The following is a 27,836-nucleotide window of genomic DNA, read 5'->3' on the forward strand; positions in this document are numbered from 1 at the left end:
GCTGCACAAGTTAGTTCTGTGAGTTGCTTTTCTTTCCATTTGGCTGGATGATGCTAAATGCAGTCAAGCACTAGATGATTTCATAATCTAATTAGTGGTGAATATTTACAATAGAGCACTACATGATCATCTCCAGTGTACTGATTTCAATGTTTCATAGCATTCCTGGTTCATTTAAGTTGTGATGGCTAATCCATAGCTAGAAAAAGCTAGCAGTCCTAGGATCTGGCCCACTGAGTTAGCATGGTATAAAGCCAGGGCAGAATGTGACATTGCCCTTTTATATTTGAAAATACGGTAAAAACATGGCCTTAAAAATATATGCAGGAATGGTTTACAATATAGAAACTATTTACCTGATGAAGGATACATCCTAATTAGAGATGAATAGATCTTTATTTGTATAGTGTGATAAATTTGTTGTGCAACATAAGTTGATAATCTAAAAATAGCTCCATATGTGCAATTTAACTATGCAAATTTAGTTTTTAAATACTATTTTTCTTCTTGGCACTTAAAGCCACTTAAAAATAGGGAATGCAATATTTGAAATATATCGTTGAAATTGTAACACCTAATACTGTCAGATGGTGAACAAACCAACATAGCTCACATACCATAGCATCTATTAATAGGCCTGACTCCCTTTTGCAGTGTCGACTGTAACATTAATCCTTGTTTTAAATCACAGTGTCTCAAATATCAGCTGCTACTAGTTGTACAGTTCTCTTTCAATTTATATCAGAGAGCCCAATGGAGTCTTTTGAAGGACCTAGTCAGGTTAGCAGGGCTAACTTATTAGAAGTCCCCACTGTAAATGATTTCTCTTCAGAGGATGAAGATGTTAAACCTGATATTAAACACCGTTTCTCTCCACTTCCCCGAAGGCGGAATTCTGCTTCTTCTTCAGAGGAGGAGGCAGATACCCCCACCACCATCGCAAGAAAAGTTTCATTTGCTGATGCATTTGGGTTTGATCTCGTATCTGTTAAAGAGTTCAATACCTGGGAAGTTCCAAACACAGGACAAAATGACAGCATAGAAGATGAAGTTTTCCCTCAGGAGGAATATTTTTTCTCTCAACAGTTTACATTACCTGCTTCACAAGAAGAACTTTTGCAAAAAGTGCGAGAGCAGAAAGTACTGTTGGAGTCAATTGTGTTCCTGCCTGGGATTACCTGTATGAATGGCATTATACGGGTCCTCAATGTATCCTTTGAAAAACTGGTGTATGTTCGAATGACACTGAATAACTGGCTCAGTTATTACGATATCCTTGCAGAGTTCATGCCCAATTCTTGTGGTAGTGAAACTGATCAGTTCTGCTTTAAGATTTCTTTGGTGCCTCCTTACCAGAAAGATGGAGCTAAGGTGGAGTTCTGTATACGCTATGAGACATCGGTTGGTACCTTCTGGGCAAACAACGACAACAAAAATTACACACTGATTTGTCACAAGAAAGAAACTGTGCCCAAGGTGGATAATAAACCACACAAAGAGGTTACTGATAGGCAACTTAAAGGTTGCTTAAAGACAACACAAAGCAGGTGAGGTTACACCTTAATTTTTGCTAATTCACAATATATCTGACTAATTCTAACTTTCTAAGTGCGCTTGCTGGAGCTAAGAGTGCCCATGCTGGCTTCTTCTGTTGGTTTTTTTTTTTTTTAATGATAAATTAGACCAAGATTTTTGTTTTGTAAAGCTCTTGTATATATCAGCCAGTAGTTTTCTGCAGACAGATTGGTTGGGATCATACTTCTAATATATGACATGCATGCCTCTCATTTGAAAAGTAGTGTGAAGGTCTATAAATTATGAGCTGTGTACCAATTTTGATCTCTATAGGGTATAAATTGAGCTGACATGAGTGAGATCTTTGCTCTAGACTGAGGTAGCTGTACAGTTAAAACACTTCACATCCACTTCCTTAGTAAGTCAACAAAAGTTTAAAAGGTTTTTCACATGATTTATTTCATGGTTCATTTTCTACATGCAATTATTGAAACAGACATGACACTGGTGGTTCAGGAAGCTGATAAGTCAGGGAAGGATCTTGTTGTAATTAGAAGAGCTGGTACAAACTTTTCTTCAAGTGGTTTGGCTATTCTGGAAGTTGTATATTAAGGTAATAATTCCTTTTTCCTGCCACTGGTTGATGTTTCTATTTCACAAATGGTGAAATGAATAATGATTTATAAAGCAGAATTGGTAATCTATTAAAGAAAAAATATATAGAATTTCTCTTATTTATATTATTCTAATTAAATGTAGGCAAGTACTATGTTAACTATAAAGTGGCAGTGGTTAACTTAAAATTTACCACACATAAAGAGAGACACTCAGGTATAATAACTTTTGGCTTCTTACTCTGTTTTTAATTTCTTTCTGTAAGCAAAACAATGTTGCCTGTGAAAACTTTATTCTCAGTTTTTTGCTCACCAAATTTGCTACAAATCAGTTGGAGTTCTGCAGAACTGAATCTTTATTTTCTCTGTAGTGGCCTTTGCAATACTTTGATCCCAGAACTGAGTTCATGTTGAAGTTTTAGTTCCTATACTCTTTCCCTGCTGCTCTTCTACTGGACTGAGCTGGTGGGGAAATGGGAACAAAACTGCAGCAGTTGTGGGAGCTTAAGGAGAAGGGAGACAGCCGGGGCTTCTCCTGTGCAGAAACTCCGTTCCCAAAACCCAGACTCTGTGCTGAGAGCCTCTAGCAGCCCTAATGCTGTACATCAGCCCTGTGAGGAGAGGTGAGCAATATGGCTTAATGCCTGCATCAATACTATGGTGTAAGAGTAGCTCTGGGGCTAACCTGGGGCCCGATTCATAGCCAGCCCACAAAGCTATCCTGATTAAGTGCCACTTGGGCCGGCTCCGGGGTCACCATGATGATGCTTTCATGGGGGAACATCCCAGTACATCAGAGCAGAGGAAACAATGCCTTTACCTGCCATGTGGTTAGATTCTGACATTCGTGCCTGGTTCTGTACATCATTTGTGTCCTTCAAGAAATGTCATACGACCCATTCTGAGTAAATAAGATAGCCTGAGATTCCCTGCAGAAGGGCCATGATATCAAATACCACAGGCATATGCAGGCAGTGTGACTTCAGCCTGAGTTCAGGTAGCCCACATAGAGGAGATGATGGACATGGAGAGTCTTAACTTATGTGAGCCCTGGACTTCCAGGTGCTTTCAGGATTGACCTACAAATTTAGATACAATTGAGCTTCTAATGTCAAATGACTCCTAAGACTTTAAGTCCCTGAAGTCTCCTGTGACATGCCTAATGCTAGCACAAGATGTAGAAGCATTTCTTCTGGGGCATCATCTTTTACATGTATATGCTAAATGTCTTATATGTAAGTCAGACAGAGTTATTTTAAAAAATGAGAAAGGAGATAACATGTCTACTCCTTACATAAAATTACCTTCTCTCTAATCAGAGTGTAAAATTTTCTTCCTGCATATCAGCCTGCAGAGGAATGTATATATGTGTGTCTCTATATACATATATATAGGTATATGTGCATATTTGCTCATATATTTGTATATTTGTGACATTAAAGCCAAAGTGGTCAGATTCTTGTTTACATTAAGATCTGTCACACATTTTTGGCAAATAGTTAACTATTTCAAGGCCCTCTTTGGTGGTAGATGGATGTAAAGAGACCTTACAGTAAATGCAAAAATAAGCCAAAGGTATTTTTGGGATATGGTTTCAGTGGTTGCCAAGGCTTCTGATAGACTGTTCTGGCAGATTGTAATCCAGGACCAATTTTATGCTACAGGGACTTCATTGACTTCACAGGAGTTACAGCTTTCACCAGTGTAAATGAGGTCAGCATCAGGGCCTTTCATTTCAAAAGAACTAAGATGCCAACCTCCATTGCTCACTTGTTTTTCAAAGTGTCTTTGTACATGTTGCCCCTTTGAGTGAGGAGGAACACCCTGCAGACATCTGCAAAAGTACCTCATTATTCTCCTTCAGACCCTCATTAAAACTCCTTTGCTTTGATTTCTAGAAAAAAGCGCAAGAAAAACAAACCCCCCAAAATTGGCAAAGTGAGGCTGCTGATGTGCTATGACTCCTTCATATCACGTTGAACAGTGCTGCCTGTTTCCGGGCTCTATGCCCATCTCCCTCTCACCTCTTTTTTTACTTTCAGATAACAAACTCTGCAGCATTTATATATGCTGTGCTGGATGTTTATAGAACACTTAGCAAAGTGGGAGTCCTGGACCATAACTAGCTTGTCTTAAGAGCTGCAGCAATGCAAACATATACACTAAAGTAATAACAATTTTACCTACGGTTCACACAATAAATACGCAGGTAAGGAATATTGCTATCCATGCCCATGACCTGGACATCTAAAATTAAAGATTTCTTTATAGCAATCTGAATAGAAAGATATTTTAACAGGACACTTATTTAGGCCATGTTTAAAATTTAGAAACCTATTATCAATTTTTTTCCCCCCCCTTTATTTAGTCTTGGCTCTGAGATATTTATTCTTGCTCTTAAAATGTGCAATTTACCTCTTCAGTTAAAAAATAGGATTGTTAAAGAATTATGCTTTTTAAGCAGAGTCTGATACACTCTAGGGCATACTTGTGTGTCTCATTAAATGTCATTAGTGAGGATTAGTTGCATTAGTTAAATGATAGGAATAATATGCACTTTCAGAGGAAGTTACTGAGGAAACACAATATGACTGTATCATGTTACCCTTAAAAATATGAGCCAGGACAAAGTTGTTTGAATGGGGGCAATGGGATGGCTTCTGACATCATTATTAAGAACTAAAATAAAAATGGACTTAACCCTAAAAAGTTGCACTGAAAAAGATGATAGTGAAAAACAAAACTGCATGGAGTAATTAATACTGAAAACTGTCTAGATTTAGATACTCAGAATCACATGACTTAAAACCCTGCCTATTCATTCCATGTTTCCTTTGTTTTTGCTTTCGTCTAGGCATGAACAAATAGTTGTCTCTTAGAGTTTCAAAAGTATTTGCTTCTAAATGCATTTTTTCAAGCTAAAACTCTTTCCACATAAATGTTAATAATTTTTGTAGTTTTCAAGAAAAGAATTCACAGGCACAAAATACGGTTTGAAAAGATAACATTTGAATTAATTAATGTATGTCTTAGTCTATCTGAAATTGTGCATTTAACTTATACATACTCATAAATATACTTTGGGGAAAAAAAATTAAGGCTGTCACTGGAAAAGAGAGTGCTTCTGTCAGTAAACACCCCTGAGTTCTATCATATATTGCATTCAGAAAAATGTAAATTAATTGTATCAGCTCCAGTCTTATCTCTCTTTGTTTGACTCTCATGCTTTTGGGACATGGATAATGATTCTGAACACAAATTTCTCCTGGTCGTCAGGTTTGGACCACATGATTTTGATGTGGACCCCAGGCTCCTGCATCGCTCTGATCAGACAGGGACTGGTTGTGTGTTGCATGAGGCAAACTCCTGTAGATCATGCTGCACGGCGCAGTGATAATGACCTGCAAACCATTTGCCCCGTCACTGGTGAGGCTGCGCCCTATTTCTGTGCTTGGTCCTGGTTTGCCATCTGTCAAGAGAGCAGCGGGAGCAAGAGCACAAGGAAAATGGCTGATAAGCACGAGATTTGTTTTACAAAAGTGTAAAATGTGCGTTTGGGCTCCTGTCTTCTGACAAGGAAGGTGGAGGCTACTGTTTTTATCAGAACTGTTAAGAGTTATCCTCCTCTTAGCCTTCTGAGTCCACAAGTGTGCCAGTCTGAACTGATGTTGGTCCTGTGCTTTTTTTTGTAATTGCTAGACTGTACCTTTCTTTGAATGGTAGTGCATCAATTCACTTCCCTCCATGATGCCACTTTAAAATAGAACACAAAATAGGGCAATGTCTTGTACAAGAGCTGCTCTATGTACAATGTGTGATGAGAAGGAAGAGTTAAAAACCTCGGGTCTGTGGGCTGCCAGTGCTAACTTCAGGAGCATAAATACTGAATGGTCTTAGAGCAATTGCCAGTGAGAAAACTTCTGTGCATGAGTACTCTCCCATCTTCAGCTGCTGTCTCATCCCTTTCTGAGGGAAGGCAAAAGAAGTAAGTTGCTGAAGACCCAGTGCGGCAGGACTGCCCTGTGCTCAGCCAGTCTTCCCCAGCCAGATGGCAGAGCAGTGCCTAGGTTGCCCCAAGAAATGCAGTTCTGCATCGGCTCCTCTTGACCTTCCTCACAACCCCATGATGTAATTAAAAAAATCCAAGACTTCTGAGTTAGATGTTTGGAAATAGTTTCACGTGTACTTTGCTACAACTGTATTATTCGCTGCTGGTCCATTTAAAATATGCATTTAAATTATGTTCCTCTTTAATCCTTGTTCCTTTGATTATTGCACATCATAATAAGAAAGGGGAAAGGAGAGCAGAAAAGGTGTTAAAAACCACATCATCTTTGTGTACCGCTATTTAATCTCAGTGTTGTTTCTGACATCTCAAGTCACAAGTTACACCTTGATCAGCATACAGATATGTGATTTGACTAAAGTTTATTACTATTATTAGGAAGTGACTGCAGTCACTGTTTTTACCAGGAGAGCAGCTGCTTGAGAAGATATCCATTCACAGGGAGCCAGCTAAAAGCAGCACTCCTCTGCTGTTCAATATGATCTAGTATTCCCAGCCCTTCTCTTGTCTCCCGGTCATTGCTAGTTTTGCCATGTAGAGGTCTTTGTCTTGTAGTAGGTAGCACTGGCACCAAAATAAAATTTCTCCAGGTACTTGAAGACTTGATTATCAGGGACACAGGATAATTATTTAAGGTGATCTAAAATATACTATTCCAGCAAGTGGGGTAAAAACAAGCTGTGGAACTGAGGCTGAGTATTAGGAATGCTTCTTAATAGTGACTCTAGAGTTATCTTTTAATGGAATTGCTGCAGCCGTACTTTCCAAAGTCATTTAAAATAAGCTAAGATAAACCACTTGAAAAATGTTCTACTGGGAACAAGCCTACTTGGCCAGGAACTATGCTCAATGGTCCTTTTATTTCTATCTGTGGAACCACAATATTTCAAAATCCGAGCATACTTACTAGTTGAAGTATGACATATATTAAAGACCCTAAAGATAGATATCTAATTTAATGGCATAAAGCTTTGAGTGCTATCACAGAAATGCTGAAGAAACAGGTGGAAGTTATGGATGAGAATGGCATGCACAGAGCAAATAGGCACCTGCTAACCACACCTGCAGTCTCCTGCAGGAGAGTACCTGAAGATGGAAGAACTGTCTCATTTTTCTTTTTGGTGTTTGTGAACTGTGCTACTCATGTTTGATCCATTTGTTACACTAGAAATATTGAAAGAAGCTTCTAAATTTTTAAGTATCAACATATGAAAATAGAATGTTGCTTTACTGGCGATCTTAGTGCAGTATTTACTCTGGATCTTAGTATCAGTGGTTTCTTATTCACTTCCATGCTCTACTTTAGAAACTGTTCTCACCAATGTTACAGAACAGAAATTTGTGTTATAAATCTTTTTCACTTCTTTGCATAAAACTCTGTAAAACTGATCCTTTGTATCATTTCTCAACCACATGGTAAGTAAGTACTTGTAATTATAGATGCACTGCTTGGCTTTACACTTGTAGGTTTTTTATTTCCTTTTTTTTGCAATTGCTACTATTTCATCAGCTTATTTAAATATGCCAGTACTGTACAACTGACTCTTAAAGCTCTATAATGCAGCAACTGTCTTGATCCTGCAATAGGCACAATAAATAATTTAATGACCATCAGGAGTTTCAATGGACTTTGTAGAACTCTGCATGTGTAAAATTATCCTTGAATGTTAATATTTACAGGACCAGAGCTTAGTTCTACACTCTTTCAGATAGCTGATTAAGGACTTTCAGACAAATAGAATATATTGCTAAATGAGCTCCTATATTCCATTGTTCAATGACTCTTTTGTTGAGGGATATATCTGTTTTACAGATTGAACCATTCTGGTAATGACCATTTCAATACTCTGTCTCCTGACCACTGTTCAGGTACTGCAGTTCATAAATGTTCAGTTGAGAAAAAAATGTTCCATTACATTCACCTTGACTTGGCTAAATGTTAGTCTTGAAAAGATGTTTAAAGTCAGTGAAACATTAACTGAGAGCACTGGAGTCATATTTAATCAATGCATTCACTACCAGTGTCATTTGAGCTGTTTATTCTGATTATGAACTTTAAGCTGTGATCTAGCCACAGCGCTGCAGCTCTGAAATTGAAGCAATTAATTCGGCTACACTAGAAGCCCAGAGAACCAGTTGCCCATCATATTTTTTGAGATAAAATGTGGATTATCTCAGTTAGGAAAAGTAGAAAAAAACAGTCCAGACAAATACTTTGCAAGTTAAATGCAGTCTGCCTTAAGGCAAAGGAAGAGAAAGACCTTTTAAACACCATGTGAGCATGTTAGAAGTGGCTATTTGATCCCTAGGCCTTCAGTTGACACACAAGAAAACAGTAGTTGATATGCCAAAGCATAATGGGGGGCTTGGTTTTCTAAGTGTCTCTCCACTCTCCTCCTGATCTGTGGAACCAGGTGATACTCTGACACTAAACCCAAAGATTTATTGCTGCTGGTTACTAATAGCAGTCCTAAAGAACACTGAAGAGCACTGAGCTACACAAAATGAATGTAAACTAGGTGAAGCTGGTAGGTTTTTCTCTACCTTGCACTTAGGTGCACCAAGTGGCTTTACACTTACATTTTGCTTTGATGCATAATTATTGTCCCTGCAATAGTGTTTATGGTTGCTGGATGATAAGCATAAAATGTTCAAGCCCGGATCACCTTGTGTTGAGGTAGCGGTTGGGGAGTTTGTCAGTCTTTCTCTCTCCTCAGCTGCCCTAGTAAATGTGCAACAGTGTCTCCTAGGTTATATTCTGGGTCTTCCTGATAAAAATATTGATACCGATTACACAGCTGCCTTCTTGCTGTGTGGTAGTAAGATAGCATGTGAAAATAAAAATAAAGATTATAAAAGTCTCTTGTCATGGTAACCTCTGGGAATTTTATCCTCTTGAGATATTTATTGAATTTATAATACTTTCCAAGATTTAGAGTATAGTTGTCCTCTCTCAAAAATGACTGGCTAAGGTGTTTTTGTGGTCACACATTCTTTTCTCCTCCCCAGGGGTGGTACCTGTGTCTTAGTCTCACCTGAGTGCCATCTATCTATCTAGATGTCTCTCTAAGGCATCTGTCACCTTCTTGCATATGTGTCTCAGCATACTGCAGTCAGCTTCTACGAAATGACTCTTTGCTGACATGCCAATAGGGAACTGCTACTTCTCTATTTTTTCCAAGTGAGGGAAACACCAGGTACAACGCAGGGTAATGTCTTTTTCTTCTCAGATGTATCCAAAAACTTGAGAGAAGTTCAAGACCTGTTGATGGTACTTGCTTTACTCTCCTGTCTTTTAAAACAGCGGGAGAAAGAAGCAAGAGAACAGAGGGGCTTTACTCCCAACTCCTTTCTACAACACCATTTTGATATTTGATCACACCCCTTCCAGGCAAAATAGCAACCTAGGAAGCGTATTCTCTGACCTTAGGCCAAACTTGAGTCTTGACTCACTTTTTCCTCTTTTTCAACAGCTTGGCCCTGGAGATAGGTATCTCGATAGTAAGGGGTGCATTACTAATTCTCAATGGAGCTGTCAATAGATCTTCTAATGCTGTCCAGGGGAATCTTTCCTGAAGAAATTCTTTGGTTTTGAAGTAGTTAACCCATTCTGTCGAAGGGCTTAAACAATTTTCTGATCAATCCATGTATAAAACAGCTGTGGAACAAGACTTCTGAACAGTCTTCTTTTCAACACTGTTATTTGGATATCATAGTAAGGTACAAGAATCATGACAGAACTATAAGGGAATCTGAAAAAAACCCCCAATCTTCCTGTTCATAATTGCTGTAATTTAACTTGAGTTATAACTGACTTACTAGGCACGGGGGTTTCTGCAGTCTTCATACCTATAGTCATGAGATTTGCAGATAGATAGGGCTATATCAAAGGTTCAAGTGTGGCATGAAACTGGTGTCAAGCCCCTGTTCAGACTGTACGGCATTAAAAGCTTCAAATGGACAGATATAAATCTATGTTAAAAAAAAAAAAAATTTACGAATGTTCTGCCATTAGAACTCAAGGTCTTTTTTAATGAGCTAGAAAATAAAGACTAATTTCTTGGGACTCTGTTTGCTTTGAGGCTATGATTATTCTCATCCCAAACCAGGCCAATGCATTTTGTTCTGTGCCACCTACGTCCCCGCTTCAATCATAAACTAAGACTGAAAAATGAAAATATTAGTAATTGGAAAATATAATCCCCTGGATAGCACCAATCCGATAATCTTAATAAAAATAGGTTTATTGCAAGCATTGCCTGAACCCAACTGGGAATTATCTTTTCAGAAAAATACTCAAATTCCCTTACAGCTGCTCTCTTGATCAATTGTCCCACTTGATACTATTAATCATCATACAATATACCACTTATTCTGATAATTTTTTCCACTTTTCTTTCCAAACTTGCTTTCCAATTTCTCCTTCTTTAGAAGCTACTGACAGTCCTTTATTATACTTTTGCAGGCTCACCTTTTCTTCTCTTCTGGTGTCAGCCCTTTAGATGAGATGACCAAAACTAAGGGGCATTTATCTCCTCAAGGTGGGGAAATACCATGAATCAATATTCTCTTTGTCAGATTTCAGACATTAAAGTAGAGGTTCTACTGTTTTCATGCAAGATACCTGTGAAGGTTGCTGGACTGACTCTCCTGATAATGCAATCTTCTATTCACAGCGTATTTTCGAAATGGTAGCTGCAGTGCAAGCCTCCATTGCCATGCCAGCGTGCAAATATCCTCACCTACGCTCTAATGATGAGCAGGTCACACCATGTCCCTGCCTCTATCCTCTGTGTCCTGGCTATCAACAAGGGAGCTAATTAGTGTCAGTCCTGTTTGTTTGGTGACACCTATTTACTAAGAACTAGATTGAGCCTTCTCTAATGCTGCTGGTAGTTGAAGGTCATATAAGAAAATCAATCTTGCCTAGATAATAATAAGGGCTCTGATTTTACGTACAGCTTCATTCTAATAGGATCACTTGTAATGGCATAATATTTTAAAATATTATTCAGTAATTTCTACTTAATGTTCGCACAGCTATTCATTTATGGCTGTTGATTTTCTTCACAGTTTTTGTTTCAATTTCTGAATCTTTTCCTGTGTGGTCTCAATTAGTTTGGAATCTAACAATGTAATCTAAATTATTGTTTTCTGCATTGTTTAAATGAAATTATTTTTCTGTTGTGCTTATATTTTTTAAATAGCTCTTGAAAAAAACCACCCTTATAAACAGAAGGCAATGGTACTGCCACGCATGACATGTAACAGCAACATCGTGGTTCAGGAGCACATAATATGACATCTCCACAAGGAGGGGTCATTTGAAGCCAAAATGCTCTTAGGTAGTAATTGGTTATTTTCACCTGGCAAGTAGAAATTCAGGTGTGTGCATTAGGGGCCCAGAACTGGGGAATGGTGCTGGCTGAGCTTAAGTTACCCTCTGCTTTGTTGACAGCACAGACAGCAATGTTCCATGCTGTGCTCACACAGTGATTTGCAGTCTTGGTCTGTCTGTAATTCGTGCAGGTGCTGGTTTCTGCTGTACCTAAGGTCTAGTTCCCAGGACTCTACCTCAAGTTTTCATAGGAGGCAGTCATTTTCAGCCTGAGGACACAGCCAGCTGCACAGGCCCACAGCCCAGCCATCTCCCCAGCTCTGCTCCCCAAAATCCCCCTGAACTTCTGCCTGGCACCATCAGTTTCCAGGGGAGCTGTGATGCCCTACCCAGCATTAAGATCAGCCTCCCTTAACAGTGTGAAAGCTTGAAAATGACTTAGAGCATTTCCCTAAAAGGTGGTACATCTGCGTACTTAGTTTCCTTCCAACTTTCTTTCAGAGCCGCTTCAGTGCTTCCTCCCCCTCCCCCACTAATGGATTTGGTACTTTAGAGCTCACACATGCTGCAGTGTTGACACTGACTGCCTTTTGCTGGCTGCCATCTTTGCACTGTGCTCACTTTGTCCTCTCCTCCAAACACTGGGCAGACTCTCCCCAGTTCTGATTTTACATGCACAGCACTTCTGCCTTCTGTCCAGTCATAATTCTGTGTCCAGTTGTTTAGTGTTTTCCCTAGGGTCTAATACTCAAATTTTATTTCATTGGGCTTTATCCTTATGTCCTATCTTTAAAGAGCAGAGAGCCATTTAATTTTCTCATGCAGTAATGTCACTTTTCTTGTATTTTCTTCATAGGTACTATAGTCTATCAATCACAGCACTTCTTGTAGGGTGCACATTTTTTTATGCACCCTAATCTTCATATGCTGCACATCTGATTTGAATGATTTAAATTCTTTAGCAATCATAAAAAGCCTTATTGTGTATTTAGACGATTCCTAAGAAAAAAATATATTTCCTTAATTTCTAGCAAATTCTTATCAATACCTTTATATACAAATTGCCATAAAGATAAGCTATTCTTATCTAATTGTTTCTAGGAGTTTAAGACTGTCACAGCAGGAGTTGCTGAGGGATGAAATTTCTAATGATGATTTAAAGCAGTGAAGTGTGTAGGCTGAAACTGAAATAATTATTGCTCTAACCCTCTAAGCACTCTATGTTCCTCAAGAGAAAATACTTCTCTCAGAACAGACCCTGAACAACAAAATGCTAAAAAAGTAAAATAAAAAAAAAAAAACCAAAAAAACCACTCTTGGAGCAAGATGATAATTTAGAACTAGAATCAGTATAATGTGAGGATGTTCTCAACAACTGCTCACAAATGCATCAGACATCACAATTAAAAAGGAATAATAATTATGGCCCCATTCTAAAGTATGTAATATTCTATTCCATTCAATAAGACATGAACACTTTAAAACCATCAGTGTAATCCACAAACCTATATTTACAACATTAAACTGGATGTTCTGCCTTTTCAATAACTGTCATCTCATCTCTATTATTTTCACCTCAGACTCTAATTGTTTCTTTTATAGGAGCTAACCTACCAGTGTCCTTGGCAGTACAGTTTATGGCTCATGCATTTACAGTAATTGTTTGGGCAATTTGCCACACAGTATAACAATCTTCACATCACAATCAGTTTTTATAATAAACAGCATTAGTTGTGAAAAATACAAGTGATGCATGATTCTTATGGTAGACAAAGGGCACTGAAGATGCCCTTTAGAAAAAGAAAGGAAAATGCTCAGGCCTTGAACTGCTTGAGAAAAATACTGATGTCACAATAGAGCTAATTAATTTGATGGTACAAACAAGAGGGGGAAAGGGCCTTGCATTCATTAGTGTCAATTCCAAATGAGAGCATACCGTTCATAAAAATAATATTCTGCCTTTGTTTAGACAAAAAGTCCAGGTAAACAAATCAGAAATAAGCAGCAGTTCCTGCAATAACAATGGTTTTGCTCCTTAGCTTTATCAAGGCTCTATCTCTTCTTTAGCCACAGGGAGCTCAAAGCCTGCATAAGTACAACTTGCTGGTAGACCTCTGGACGAGGCCAGACCCAGCTGTGCACCAGCCAGGCTGGCTCCAATGTGGCCAGCGCTGCCGGCACTACAGGGCGCTGGAGCCTCTGTGCCTGGTGCTATTCTGCTCCTGGGAAGCTGAGCACACGCTTAATGGCTTCTCTCCACAACACATAGGTGGTTGCACATAAAGGTGTCCCACCACATGCTGCAGGCGTTCTGTGACGCACTTTTCAGGTGCCCAGAAATGAGGGGTCAAGTATTGCTCAGTGGGGAGGCTGTTTGACACAATGCCAGCAGGCACAGTCTCCCACATTAGGAATTCTCCAGAGGAGAAATAAGGTATATGTTCTTTTATGCCAGCGCACGGGCTGTCAGCCACCTTGTCATCTCCACACTACCTTACAAACCGTGGTTTCTGCTGAGGTACAATGAGGTGAGGCCCCGGGAAGCACAAAGGTGGCTTTGAGCCAAGGTTGTACCTCCCCATCTAGAGCTAGGCTGTGAATTCTCTGGCAGCAGTAGGGCTTGAGACTAAAAACCACGTATGATAAGAAATTGTGGAGTGGTTGTATTATAAGACTACAACTTAACAGCTGATAAGATGGCGATCAATTTAAATCAGTAAGAGACTTGTCCCTATAGTGAGTTTTGGACTGAGCCTTATGCAGGCAAGGAATGAGTTTGTCTTTACTTGTCAAATATTTAGTTCATATATTCAGTGAGGGAGATATAATAGAATTAACTATGGACACACCGTCGCAAGAGAAGCCAAAGTTTGCAATTTGGAGATCCACACTGGAGTCCTGGGTGGCTCCCAAAGGGTGTTCATGAGTTGCCATATGAAGACAGAGAGGTCAGGACATAACTTGGATCTAGATCTTGGAGGGTGATGGGATGCATCTTCAGTGGTAGTCTCACTATGGTAATGAGACCAGGATCAAGGTTATGTTTTGAATTTTTTTAAGTACCTTTTTTTTCCCATAGTACCAATTGTTTTTTCCCATCTTGCATTTTCTTCTCTCCATGAATTGTTTTTTCTAATATTTTCTCCTTTGTTCCACTGATATTTTAAGTCCAGTATAAATGGAGCAATATTTATGATGTAATTTTCCAGTAAGCCAACTGTAGGGGGGAAGGGTTATGTTAGTAAAAAAATGGATTGAATTCTTACTCTACTGAGTCTTAGAAACAATTTAATAGAACCTTACAGCTCTGTTTAGAATTTTACACATGTACAATCTTTCCTACTGCTTTCCAAAATTCCTTCTTCCTTGAAAATTTATTTCTGATGCAAATTTGTGGGTTTTGAATGGCATCGCATATGATAGTACAGAAGTTCAGAATTACATGTGAAAAGTCTTTATTTACGTTCTTATCAATGCTCTTTTAACCCTAAAGGTCCAAACGTTTTACAGGCTTTCTGCTTCCAATATGTATGTAAAATTTAAATATATTTTTTGTTGTTGCTTGGGTTTTGTTTTGGTTTGATTTTTTTGTTTGTTTTGTTTTGTTTTGTTTTGTTTTTTAATAAGTGCAGCTATTTTGTTCTATGATTCCTTTTGACATGACATCTGTTGCTAATGATACAAAAATAACCAAACCAAACTGCCAGCCCTTCCCTTTCCATGTGTCCCTCCTCTTCCCAGTTCTTTGGGGTTACAGTTTTGTGCAGGATGCCTGTTTGGCTCCAGTGACACCTCTAACCTGAGCATTTACCTGCACTAATTTACTCTTTGCTATTCTTCTTCTCAGTAAAACATTGCTGACGCATTTAACTAATTCTTTTCAAGGATCTCGTATGTTGTTTACATCCCAGCGGCATCATTCTTCAGCAAGGCTGGCTATTTTCGTCACAAGATCCAAAAGCACTAGTTATATTGAAGGTTGCTGCTGTATTAGGCTCCTCTTAAATTTGGAAATCTGACCTGAAATTAGAATAGAATTACTGTTTGTTTAGCAACTTATATCTTGCCAGCTCCTTTCATGAGGACATTTTATCTCCACCTCAACTTCAGGGTAGAAAGGATTGCTTTGATTTTGAATCCACTTTGAAGTAAAAAACAAAAGCAAGAAAGATTCTGTGAAACCCTAAGCCTATCTGGATTTTAAAATAAAATTATACTGAAAACTTTTTTTCCTGTTACATGTTTTTAACTAAATATTTGAGAAGTATATTCTTTAATTACTTTAATGTCCCCATGCCTCTAATTTCAGACCAGTAAATATATTCCCACATTTTCTTTTAAATATGAGATGATAGTATAAAATTGTTCAAGTTGCATTAAAAGTTTTACAGGTACATTTTCGTTTTTCCATATTCTGTACTCCAACAATTTCAGCCTTTTCCCACCTGCTGTAAAAAAAATATCTTGTGATTTAGGTATTAATATCTAGCGTAAGTGGATATAACACAGAACAATGTAAATGGTGCTGCAGGTTATACACAACTTTTGCCAAATATTGGTGTGTGAATTAAAACTATGGCAAGTTACAACCACCTCACCAATTATGAAGAGATTGGTAGCTCCTGGCTATATTCCCAAACCTATTTCAGACCAGACCAAAGCACCTGCTGTTCACAGTGAAATGTCTGCTCCTGAAAGCATAACTCTGAGAGCATGTATCTGCATAGCATTTAAAATAGGGCTAGATTAGGACTATGAGACCACGACGTCTTTACCCTTGGGAAATGGGCTGCATAATCCCATTCACAAAACTGTATCCATGTTTCCATACCAAGACCTTCTCAATTTCTTGTGCCTGGTACTTGCACTGAAAAATAACAGGGTACACTTTTCTAGTGCTTACAGATATTCTTTCAAGATTCCACAACAAATGTTTTTGTGAAGTCTTTCTATCAATACATTAACACAGTCTTGCTGCTTAATATCCTTTCTGCCTTCTCAGTATTTATCCTTTTGCTGTAAGAACAGAGGGCATTTATTTCTCTTCTTGCTAGGCTGAAAATAGAAATACTCAATTTGTCTCCTTGCTTAATATAGATTTTTCATCCTGTCAGTCTTCTTGTAGTCATCTTCTGCACCTGTTCCAGTTTGAATTAATCTTTCTTGAACATCGTATACAAATGTTTCAGAGGACTTCTTACTAGTGCCTGGTACTGCAACATGGATATTTCCTGTAAATCTTGCATTACTGGGAATACCATCTCTGAGTGGAGAATTTGTTGCCACAGCCATCTCACACCAGTGGCTTGGAAATGTTTTCTGCCAAGAACAAACTAAGATTTTTCTTGTTTGCCTGTTTTTTCCAGTTTCAGAGCCCTCATTTTGTGGCAGAAACTCTAGTCCCTAAATATATAACCTGGCAGTTTATAATTTTGATCTTTCATCCCGTATCTATTATTCTGATCCTCAGGCCACCCATTTCATTCAATCCTCCTCTGCGTTGATGATTCCTCCCAACTTCCTATCTGCCGCAGATTTAATTTAACTTTGACTTTTTGTGCCTTGGTCTGTAATAACATGACTGAGTAAGTCTGATTGCATGACCGGTCCTCTCCAATTCCCCAGAGATGTCTGCCAGCTCCGTGTAACCCATCTCATGGTGCTTCACTTGGCACTGAGCCCCGCTCCCACCTCCCAGCTCTTGTACTCATCTCCCTCTTCTTCAGTTTAATTAATAAATTTCCCATGTGGCGGCACAACAAATGCTTTAATGAAGTCCAGATAGATTAGAGAACTGATTTTTAGACAAGGGGAATATAGTAATCTTATCAAAGACAGACATTATCAGGTGAATCTGGCATTTTTAATGCCATTTTTCATTTATCTCTATTTATTCTCTCATTTAAGTTTTGTTCTGAATCTTTTGTGAAAACTTTTTGATGACACCTAGGCCTATGGTTGCACTCACACTACTTCTCTTTCTTTTTTTTGTCTAAAAATAACTACTACTTTTCCTAGTCCTCTGACACTGTTACAGTAGTATCAAGGCTAATTTAATAGATTTGAATAGCAAATATTTTAAATCAATGCATGATTCCCTCTTTTGGGTCTCTCAGTATTTTGGGTTGGAGATTATCTGCTCTTCTTAATTGGACCATATTTAAACACCATGTTCTGCTCCCAGACTGGGTGAAATATAATTTTCTAAATCTCTGTTCCTATCAGTTGTACCCTGTATGATCTCTGTTCCTATAAGATTCTGCCCCATTAATAGCACTGTGGTAGAAAAGCTCAGGAGAAGTCTTCTCATGGTGATGTTTGTTATACATAGATTATCTGAAATCTTCATCAAACTTTACTTCTAAAAAAAATTCTATTTAACTTAAAAAAGCTAATTCCAGAGACTTGACATGTCTTATTTTGTCCAAACCCTTTCTGAAGTCAAAAAAGTACTGTTCATTGGCTGATTAATTTTTTTCCTCATCACTTAAATGCTGTCTATCTACTCTCCACATCTTTAGGGTTCAAGTTTAACATTCTCTGGGATACCAATTCAACATAACTTTGGAACTTCTGAAAACCTCTGCATAATGTCCATCAACTTTTCAGTCCTCTCAGTCCTACTAACTGGTCCTTGAACTTCCAATTTGTTCTTTCTAAATGCAAAATTACAGCAATGACCTGTTTTCCTTCCTGATTTCTTTCTATCACTCAGTCCAAGTGAACGGTAATTCCAACAAGAATGAATCATATGAGCATGAGGAGGTTTTCTGGAAGCAGTTAGAAATTCTTAAGATCCTAATGTACTTTATGAAGATTTGTCTCTGCTGAAGGAGAAAAAGCAGCTGAGCTTCTGCAGGTGTACAGGTACTTATCCTAGAAGGGATCTGCATCAGCTGAATACATGGATTTTTTCAACTCTCATTGTTAGAATGGCTAACTATTGGCTGGACCACTTCAAGACAAAATAAACATTTTTAAACAGAACACAATTTTTGTGCCTCTCACTATAAAATGTAGACACATTTAAACCACTTTCAATGACACAGTGAGATAATTCATATATAAACCAAATGCTTAATTGGTATTGTAATTTAAAAATCTATTCATGGAATTGTGATCGTAAGCTAGGAACTTTTCAGAGAAATATGGAGAAAAAAGTCAATAAAAAAGCATACTAACTAGAGAAACACTTTCTAATTGCCACTGTTTGATGAAGGGGCTAATTTTTATTGGTTTTTGGGAAGTATTTCAGTCTTTAGGGTATACATATATGTTTGAGATTGTTCTGTATTTGTATGCACCCATAGTCTCAGCATCTTCATATCACTTTTTAGATTGAAATAGTGCTGTTAAATGGCTCAAAGGATCCTCAAAGACTTCAGTATTAGTATCCTCAATTTAGGTTAATTTTAGATTTCCCACTAGAATAATTATATGAGGACAGATATTTCTGATGTACAAGTAAAATAAGGAAAATAGCTGTTACACTGACTTTCCCTATACTGATGTGTTTGCAGGACAGATGTGCACAAAAAATGGGCTATAAGCCAGCAATCTTTATAAAATTCAGTGCAACATGCAAGAATTTGTGTTACAAGCCCTGCAGCGTGGGTCCAGGCAGTGAATCTTTATCATCATAGATATTTATTACCTGTGTTGCAGTTGTGAAAAGAAATTTGAAGACCAGGACTCCAGCTTCTACTAGAACAAGAGCTAAGAACAAATTCAACTCTAATCACAACAAAAGCAAAACTGTGGGGATCAGATCACACACTAACAGCCCCAGCCACTGAAACTCAGTAGCTACATTCCCATTTGAATTTAGAGTTCTAAGGTGAGATTCAGTCTGCTAATTTCAGTTATTTAAAACTTATCATTCCAGCCTAAGGAAGTCACTCTAGGTTCCCCTATGAGGGGTCTCTTCCAGAGGCAGAGAAACTCCTTCAAAGAATATGACACTCCATCTTACTTGTGATGTCCATGACAGAAGGAATGGATCTCCCTTTGGAAGTTTTAATCTAGCCAGTGATGATAGGGGTGATGTACACTACTGCCTGAACACAGCTAGATAAGGTTAACCTCATGTCAGCACATGCCCATAAGCATCCAGCTCAAAGCAGCTTTATACCTGTTCATTTAAAGGTTTAGAAAATAGGTATTCCTTCTTAGCATCCTAATTCAAACATTGTGTTTATATTTTACACTGAAAAGTTGTTAATAAAAACCCTCAAATAATCACTGGATAGGTAATACATGGAACAGGGGACAGAATCCGGGGTTTTTTTTTCTCCAAGGAATGAAAAGCAAGCTGAAGACTAAGGATCCTGCTTGTATATCAAAAGCAGTAGGCAAATCTGCCCTCCAGTTTCTCCCCAGATTGTATGAATCCTGGTAATTTGGGTATTCTTTGGATGCATGTGCAGTGGAATTTTTAATCACATCAGGGTGTGATACAAGCTGACAGTGCCACTGCATCTTAGGTGCAAGCTCTGGCTGCCAGTAGACTATTATGTCAGATGGGGGCATCAACATCTCCCCTTCCTGGGAATAGCTCTTGAAAGAAAACAACATGTCAAACTCCATGCCTCTAAAACATAGGTGAGGGCCTCTTCTAGCAGCAAATGATGCCATCCCTGCTCTCCAAGAGTTGCATCCACACAGAGTCATAGGATGGTTAGGGTTGGAAAAGACCTTAAGATCATCTAGTTCAAACCACCCTGCACATGGCTGAATGCTGCAGGTAGCCAGCTACATTGAAAGAAAAGCTTTGGGACAGTCCTTTTTTTCCCCCTCTGGATAGTAGTAGAAGGTTCTCTGTACCCATGTGGTTTTGGGATCATTTTGGGTGGCTGACTCACTTATGCTTTATACCTGTCTTGGCTCCTAATTCAGGGCTTTTGCATACACCGTACTAGCACCTAAATGCTTTAATGCGTCTGTCTCATGGTTAATCTCCAAGATACACAGTGTCTAGGCTTATGGAAGAAGGGAGCAGGTGGGTAAAAAAGATGGAAAAGAGAAGAAGAAAACTGGGAACAAGATATTACACTAAAACAAGCATTTAAACCATTAAAAAAAAAAAAGTATAAATATTAAGCAGTAAGGATTTACCTTAATCCCCCACCCCCATCTATTGAAAAGAAGGGTCTGGGTCTGCCAGCCTTTTCAGGATGAAATGCAGATTATAGAAACTGCTGGCAGGGGAAAGTACAACTTGGTGTGAGTAGGAGAGTGAGAAATGTGCGGAGGCTATGCATGTACCAGAATTCAAGAGTGACAAGACATTCATATAGATAGAAAGAATATTCAGCATTACTGCAATTAATGGTGAAAAAGAACTGTTGAGAGAGCTTTAAATCTTGTGCTCCAAGCACAGCTTCAAACAACAAAAGGCCAAGAGGAAATTTAATAGGGCAGTGCAAATTACTCCAAATATCCTCCTACAAGAACTTTACATCTTCCCCTGAGGTATCTGGTGGTGGCCACTGTCGGAGATTAGATGCTAGACTGGCAGGATCTTCTGTCTGCTTTAGCCTGGCAATCCCTATAAAGGCTGGATTTTAAAAAGTTGGTGACAGTAGATGTCTAGATTCTTTCAACAGAGTATAAATTTAGCATCCTCCTTCTGAATTAAGCATTTAGGTGGCAGACTTAATGTTATATCAATTCAAATGAAAGATGCTGGGATAAAATAGAAGGGGAAAAGATTAATGTTTGAAAATTAGAATGTAATTTTCAGTAACAGAGGTGGATGCCTGGTTGACAAATGCATAAATTAAGACCTACAGAAAAAAAATCGCCCCTCATAGAGAAGTCGTTAGCAGTGATAAAATAATTTACATTTTACATAAATGACATTCTTTTTACATTTTTTTCCCCCTTTCCACTAAAGGTTAATCCCTATAAGCACACAATTCAAACTGCTATCACTTTGTATTGATATTGATGAGGACTGCAGGTGCTCAGTATCTCTCTGTAGGTGTTTGTCATGTTGGACCTGGCCTCTGTTTTCACAGCCAGCAAAGCAACAGTAAAAATGGCACTGGCTGCAGGGAAGTAGAATTCATTCCTGCTGGCCAAGCATAGCTTAGCAACAGGATTTATACTGTATACGCACAGGGAGAAGCTTTTGATTTATTTCAGGTAACAAAGATGTCTTTTTCTAGTGATCTCTGCGTACATACAAATATTTGAAAAATACAAGCAAGAGAGAGGTCTCTGGAACACATATATCCTTCCAGACCCTTGCTTGACCCCAAAGTTGCGCTCTACTGTCACTGACCCATCTAATCACCTTTGTGCTGCTTTCTCAAAAAAGGCCTGGGAAAACCCATCAGCTTTGCCATGTAACCTGAAGGTCAACACATTTTCATTTTCTTGGCCAATTCTTTCTTTGACCAAGACTTAATATCAGGTAATTCAAAAAAGCTACATTTTATAAAGCTGTTATTTTCAGTATTTCAAACAACATTCAAAATACTGTGTAATTAACTAAAGGTCTTTATATCTGAGTCTAAGAGGAAGTAGAACAATAATTTTTGCAGAATAACACAGCAAGTTTATTTTTCTTTAACAGCAAAGAAGAAATAGTGGCAACGTTTGACAATGACACATGGAATATTTCAAGGACTTCAGGTACGACACCCAGTTTAATTAGTGCTTCCTTACTGCACATGTTAATTAAAAAATAGTGTAACAAACAACCTCATGGATATTATTCAAGTATGTTTTTGTTAACCCTTCAGGCACAAACATCCCAGAAATTGTTTATTCACAAGCAGAAGACAAAGACACCAAACCAGCTAAAGAAAATAGAAGAGATAAAAATGCAGAATACAACCAGGGTAATCATGAAGATGATGAAAAAGAATTAGAGATACTGGTAAGTGTTATACAATTATAACAGTATTAAATGATTTGAATCCATTTACACTTCAAAGCTGGTGAAATGCCCCCTTTTAACAGAGCTGACTGATGTTCTAATTTACAAATGTAAAGCCCTGGTCTGTACTTTCATTGAGTCTCTAACTGATTCAACAATAGAAGGTGCTTTGATTTCAGTATAGTGCGTCAACTTTTTCTGGTCTTAAATTAATGTCTTCTCCATTTTACTTCTTTACCAGAGGCTCTAAATGACAGTTTGAAGGAATTAGAAGAGTAACATTTCAAAAATCTCCCTTCCTAGAAACTAGGGTAGGAATATTCTTAAATGAATGCTTTGTATTTGGTAAAATTCTTATATTTATGACACTGTTTGCGTTTGGGGTTTTTCAAAGGATAACTATGTAACATGCTATATGAGCAAAATAAATATATATATTTATATTAGCAGATTTTTCTATACCTGTATTTGACATTAGATATTTTATAATAAATTTCACACTCAGTGAACATTCAATCTATTTGGATTTGTGTGTATGTGTGTGTGGTTTGGCTTGCATTTTTCAGTATGAAGGAAAAAATGGCAATAAATGAGACACATACAGCAATCTATTATTCTCAGTGTCTGTTCTCAGCTCATATCGTTTAGGTGCATAGATTCATAATCATAGATTATAATAGCTATCACCTGTGAAAATGTGAATGCTGAATCAGACAGGAAAGGAAGATGAGAACCATTCTTTTTTTTTTTTTCTTATTGATAGATAGAGAGAATAAATTCCTCTTATTTGAATACAAATTTTTCTTACCTTTTACTTTAAAAAACTTGAAAGTTTTTGTCTATTTTGGGACCTTTCACTGCCTGAAAGTCAATATCTCCTTTTTTTTTTTTTTTAATGGTGAAACATAAAAAAGAGGACCTCTAAAATCCCTTGTTGTTCTCAGTCCACCCTGTTACAAAAAGCAGGATCAAATATAACCATTTGTTTATCAATTGCCAGGATTGTCCGTATGATAAATGAGGGGGGAGCTATAATTTAGATGTTAATTTGCACTATGCGCTCTTTAATGAATTAAACAATGAAGGCTTATAATAGATGGAAATACAACCAAATCTTTGAAACACACAGGCATTGGCTCACAAGACAGCTGTGCAGTTGACAAGTAACATGAGCCTTATGTGAGAAGAAGAGGAAATCGTAAGATTTGCATATAATTATTGAGATCATGCAAATGTCAGTTATGAGGAGGGGAAAAAAACACAGGCATCTCACTGTTAAATCCTGACAGTTGGCATCACCGAAGAACTCAAATACACTTGAGCACTGGTTGGCAGAGGGTCATTAAAACAGAATTTGCAGAGACATTAGCTCCCTCACTTTTCTTTGAGTGACGTTTTACTATTAATAGTTTGCAGAGGCTTTGCAGAAAACATATTAATAAGAGAAATTGTAATGGGGGTATCTTCAGCAAGTGCAAATGCATAAAAGGGTGCCCAAGAAGCTAGCCTCTAATTGATTAGCTGGTGCTATCAGTGTGACTATGCTAAAGTGAAAAGAAAGTGAAATGACAAGCAGGCATAGCTGAATAATACAATATGATATTTGGGAGCTAGGAGGGAGAGTGATTAGTTTCTGGCCTTTTACTTTGCTAATCTCATTTCTAACTCATGTCTTACCAGATTGTCTAAAAACAGTCTGATTTGAAGCCTGTAAAATGGTCCCTGAGAGAAATGAAGCACAGATAATCCTTACAGTATTTGTCAGTTTGAAATGTGTCTTTGTTTTACTGGACAATACTGTACATTACCAGGCTTTGATGTACTATATCAGTGCCCTTATTTAAGCACCAATCCTCCCCCCTCACCCCATACCTCCCTCCCTCCAAACCTAGAACCAAATTTATAGAGACTGAATTAGCCTCTCTTTAAGAGAATATTCTCTTCAGATTTAATTTGTATAAAATGCACTAGCAGCTTACTGAACTCATGAATAAAGAGAGGGTTCTGAATGCTATTTTATTTCCTGCTCCTTTCAACACCACCATAAAGCTTATTACCTATGTTAAAAAATACATACAATGCAAATTTTGCAAATGGTTTAGAACACATTTCCGTAAAAGCTTTGTTATTGAAAACAAAACTTTCCATAACGAAATCCTGACTCCTTCGTTAGGAATCTTTTTGCAAAGCACTTTTTGATGATTCTTTTCTATTCTATTGTTTCAGCTAAATCAGCACTTCACAAGAGCTAGAGGTACCTCTTCCAGAGATGAAAGGAACTTATACACAACAGAACCAGTTAATTTTCCAAGTGAAACTGAAAGACTGGAGGAAAAGCTAACCTGGACAGAAAGAAGCAGCCACTTGCACCCCGTGCCTATCAGTTCCTCATCTGAAAACCCTTCACAAGGGATAAGAGAATTAAAAGATAAAGTTAAGTATTCCCTAAGAGATTATAATAGTCAACCATCAGGGAAAGAAGCTGCTGCTGGCTCAGTAAACAGTGGTGAGCAGTCTTTGGAATGTATTGGTACCAGTGAAAGCCTTTTATCAGCAAAATGTTTTCCTGGGACAAAGCAAAATGAGGCTATCGATATTACAGCTGCTGTCTCAAGCCGACAAGGAGAGAGCCACACAGATATTTCAAAAGGTGAAAGAGATAGTGCCTCAGGAAGTGAGATGATGGAGAGGTTATTCGTCAGTGAGGATGATGTTGATACCTCAAAAGGGGCCTGTGAAACGAGGCCAGAAACCGTTTCTCCAGAGCATGATGAATCCATGCAATTAAATGCATGCATAGCAGGGACGCTGGATGGCAATGCTAATCCAGCTCCGGAGCACCAGGTGCTGCAAATGTCTCACCAAACTCTGGATTCATTGTTGTCAGGTGCTGACAAAAATGAAGATAAAATCAAGATGATTGAAAACAAAGTTCAGGTACATTTAAGAGGAGATTTATATGCCGACACTTTTGCATGTGCTGATGTCTCAATAGATTCCACACAAAGCCAATATATGCAAAAAAAAGGAGATGGTGAAATGTCAGGAAAGAACTATAACACTGATGCAGGGGATGAGAAGAAAGTCATTGAAGTAGAGGACTTAGCAATAATCGGTGAGGAGGAAGCACCCAAGCCTTTCAAGTCACACAGAAAACATGCCACCAAAGCATTGAACACAATGCCCCTGTCAGCTGAAGACAACAAACAGGCACCCAGGTCTGCACAGGCAGATTCCCCGGCATCCTCTCCGGAGGATGAAAGGAGAGCTGGAGAAACACGGGAACACAGAGGATTCAGGAGGTTAAAAGACAGAGGAAAGTCAGAACACACAAGTAAAGGAAGACTGATTGGAAAGGAAAGTGAAGCTAACCCTACGGAGTGGAGTTGGCAAGAAATAGGTAGCGAGGTTCGGTGGGGAGTGAAGGGGAACACAGGGCCTCAGAGTACGGCTTCCACAAGGGAGTTATTTACCTGCCAGGAGGCAGAGAGTTGTGAAAATTCTTCTGTCTCTGAACAGGGTATTACAGTGGAAGCAGAGGCAGGTACAGCTTATATAATTAAAACAACATCAGAAAGTGCTCCAGAAAAAATGTCTGCCAGTGAAAAAGCAGTAATTGCTAAGCTACCTCAAGAGACTGCACTAAGTGACAAGCCCACAGAGGAAAAGGAAACAGCATTTGATACACATGAAGGGAGAAATGATGGTTCACATTATGCTCTTTGTCAACTCAACACAGTGGGTGTATTATATGACACTGAATTTGAAAAGGAATCAGTTTTAGGTATTTATAATGCGTGCGTACATGAAACACTGCAAGGAGAAACGATGTCTGTACGCAATAACAGGGAAAAGTATGCCAAAGCACAACCAGACATGGGCAATATTCTAGCTGTAGGAGAAGCAGAAAAGGCTTCTTCTACAGGAAAGAAGAAGGATTTGCAGCAAGGCTTGTATTCAGAAATATCTAAATGTTCCCTGAGCACCCAGAAGCATCTATACAATGAGAAAGCGGAAGAACTCTGTAGGGAAGAAAGCCACGTTGATACACTTTCCCATTTACACGCTAAAGCTGAAACAAAAATGCCACCTTCTGGTGCAAATACTGTGCCCAGCTACCATTATATAAGCTCTTCACTGGCATCTTCTGAAACGTCGATTGTGGCAGGAGACATGGAGCATCTGTACAGACACTTTGATAAGGTTGCTGCTGAGTCAAGCTATGACTTAAATCTAGCAAATGAAATGACATGTGTTAATAAAAACCTCTCTCCTGAAGCTGAGAAAAAAGAAGTACCTTCCACTTCAAACATAGCAATTTCTAGAGAAGGAAGAGGAAGAAGTATGGGTCAATGTTTCCATCAAGCAGAGTTGAAACAGGAGAAGTCATGGAGGCCACAGGTTTTGATTAGTAAGCCTCCCAAAGAAGCTGGAGGAATAGGCTTTCAATCTGACCATTTAATAACTGAGGGGAAACCACCAAACTGGCTTGATGACTCACAGAAGAAAAGCCAGCACTTTTCTGATTCTGGAGGTATTTCTGACCAGAAGAGTGAAGCACCTAAGTTACCTAGTGAGTCTTCAGGTTTAAAACATATTGCTTTCAAAATCTTTTATTTCTTCTTCTTTCTTTTTTTTGCTGCAACACTTTACCACTATGATTTGTTGGTTTGTCTTGCACTCTACCTGTTCTCCTTGTGTTGGCTATACTGCGAAGGAGGAAGAAGTAAAGAGTCTGTCAAGAAAGAATAACATTGATTGTCAACTGTGCCCAAGATTGATGGTCAATAGGCTCCAAAACATTTTCACAGCTTATTCATTGTTAGAACCAAAGCAAGTTTTTCACTAAAACATCTTTTTTAAAAGATTACATATGAAGTTGAGCCTTCATATAAGTAAATATACTATATAGGACCATTATATTTGGATCATTAAATACCTATATGAATATGAGTTCTGAAGCACATCAAGTTAAAATGAAGTACAGCTGTTGTTACGTAGCAGGATATGAAGAAGCAATGCTGCATGTCTCTTTAGCCCTTAAAAACACTGTTTTCTTGCATTAATTTCTTTTGCAGTAAAGCCTCATATTTTTCTGGGAGGTTTTTTTTTAAACTTTGTGTAGTACATAACAACACAAGGAACGATACAAAAACTAACTCAGTGTTTTGGTAGTGACATTGCAATTGATAATCTGCTAGCATAATTAGCCAGTGCTCTAAGAAATATGACATCTGTTGATACGTTAATGGTTTTTTCCGGATTTTTATTTCACTGTTTTGACTTAAAGCTCCAGTGGTACGCCTCTTTGAAAAATGTAAGACTTTCACTTCAGTAACATCATGTAACTTTCAGGATGTAACTGCATAGCAAAATAGATGTACTGTTTCCACCCTGAGGAGATTGAAGGCCCAGGCA

The 27,836-nt window shown here is 38.2% G+C and overlaps 1 protein-coding gene across 1 annotated transcript; it reads left to right on the forward strand.

Annotated features, from left to right (window-relative positions):
* The first annotated feature begins 738 nt into the window (after nucleotides 1-738).
* PPP1R3A (protein phosphatase 1 regulatory subunit 3A) lies at nucleotides 739-27,170 on the forward strand. Its single transcript, XM_030480263.1, has 4 exons — nucleotides 739-1,547; nucleotides 22,113-22,171; nucleotides 22,282-22,418; nucleotides 24,645-27,170. The coding sequence occupies exons 1-4, from the start codon at nucleotides 754-756 to the stop codon at nucleotides 27,168-27,170; spliced, it is 3,516 nt and encodes a 1,171-aa protein (XP_030336123.1). The 5' UTR covers nucleotides 739-753.
* The last annotated feature ends 666 nt before the right edge of the window (nucleotides 27,171-27,836 follow it).

Source organism: Strigops habroptila, chromosome 3 (genome assembly GCF_004027225.2).
Source record: "Strigops habroptila isolate Jane chromosome 3, bStrHab1.2.pri, whole genome shotgun sequence".
In the NCBI taxonomy this organism is placed as follows: Eukaryota; Metazoa; Chordata; class Aves; order Psittaciformes; family Psittacidae; genus Strigops; species Strigops habroptila.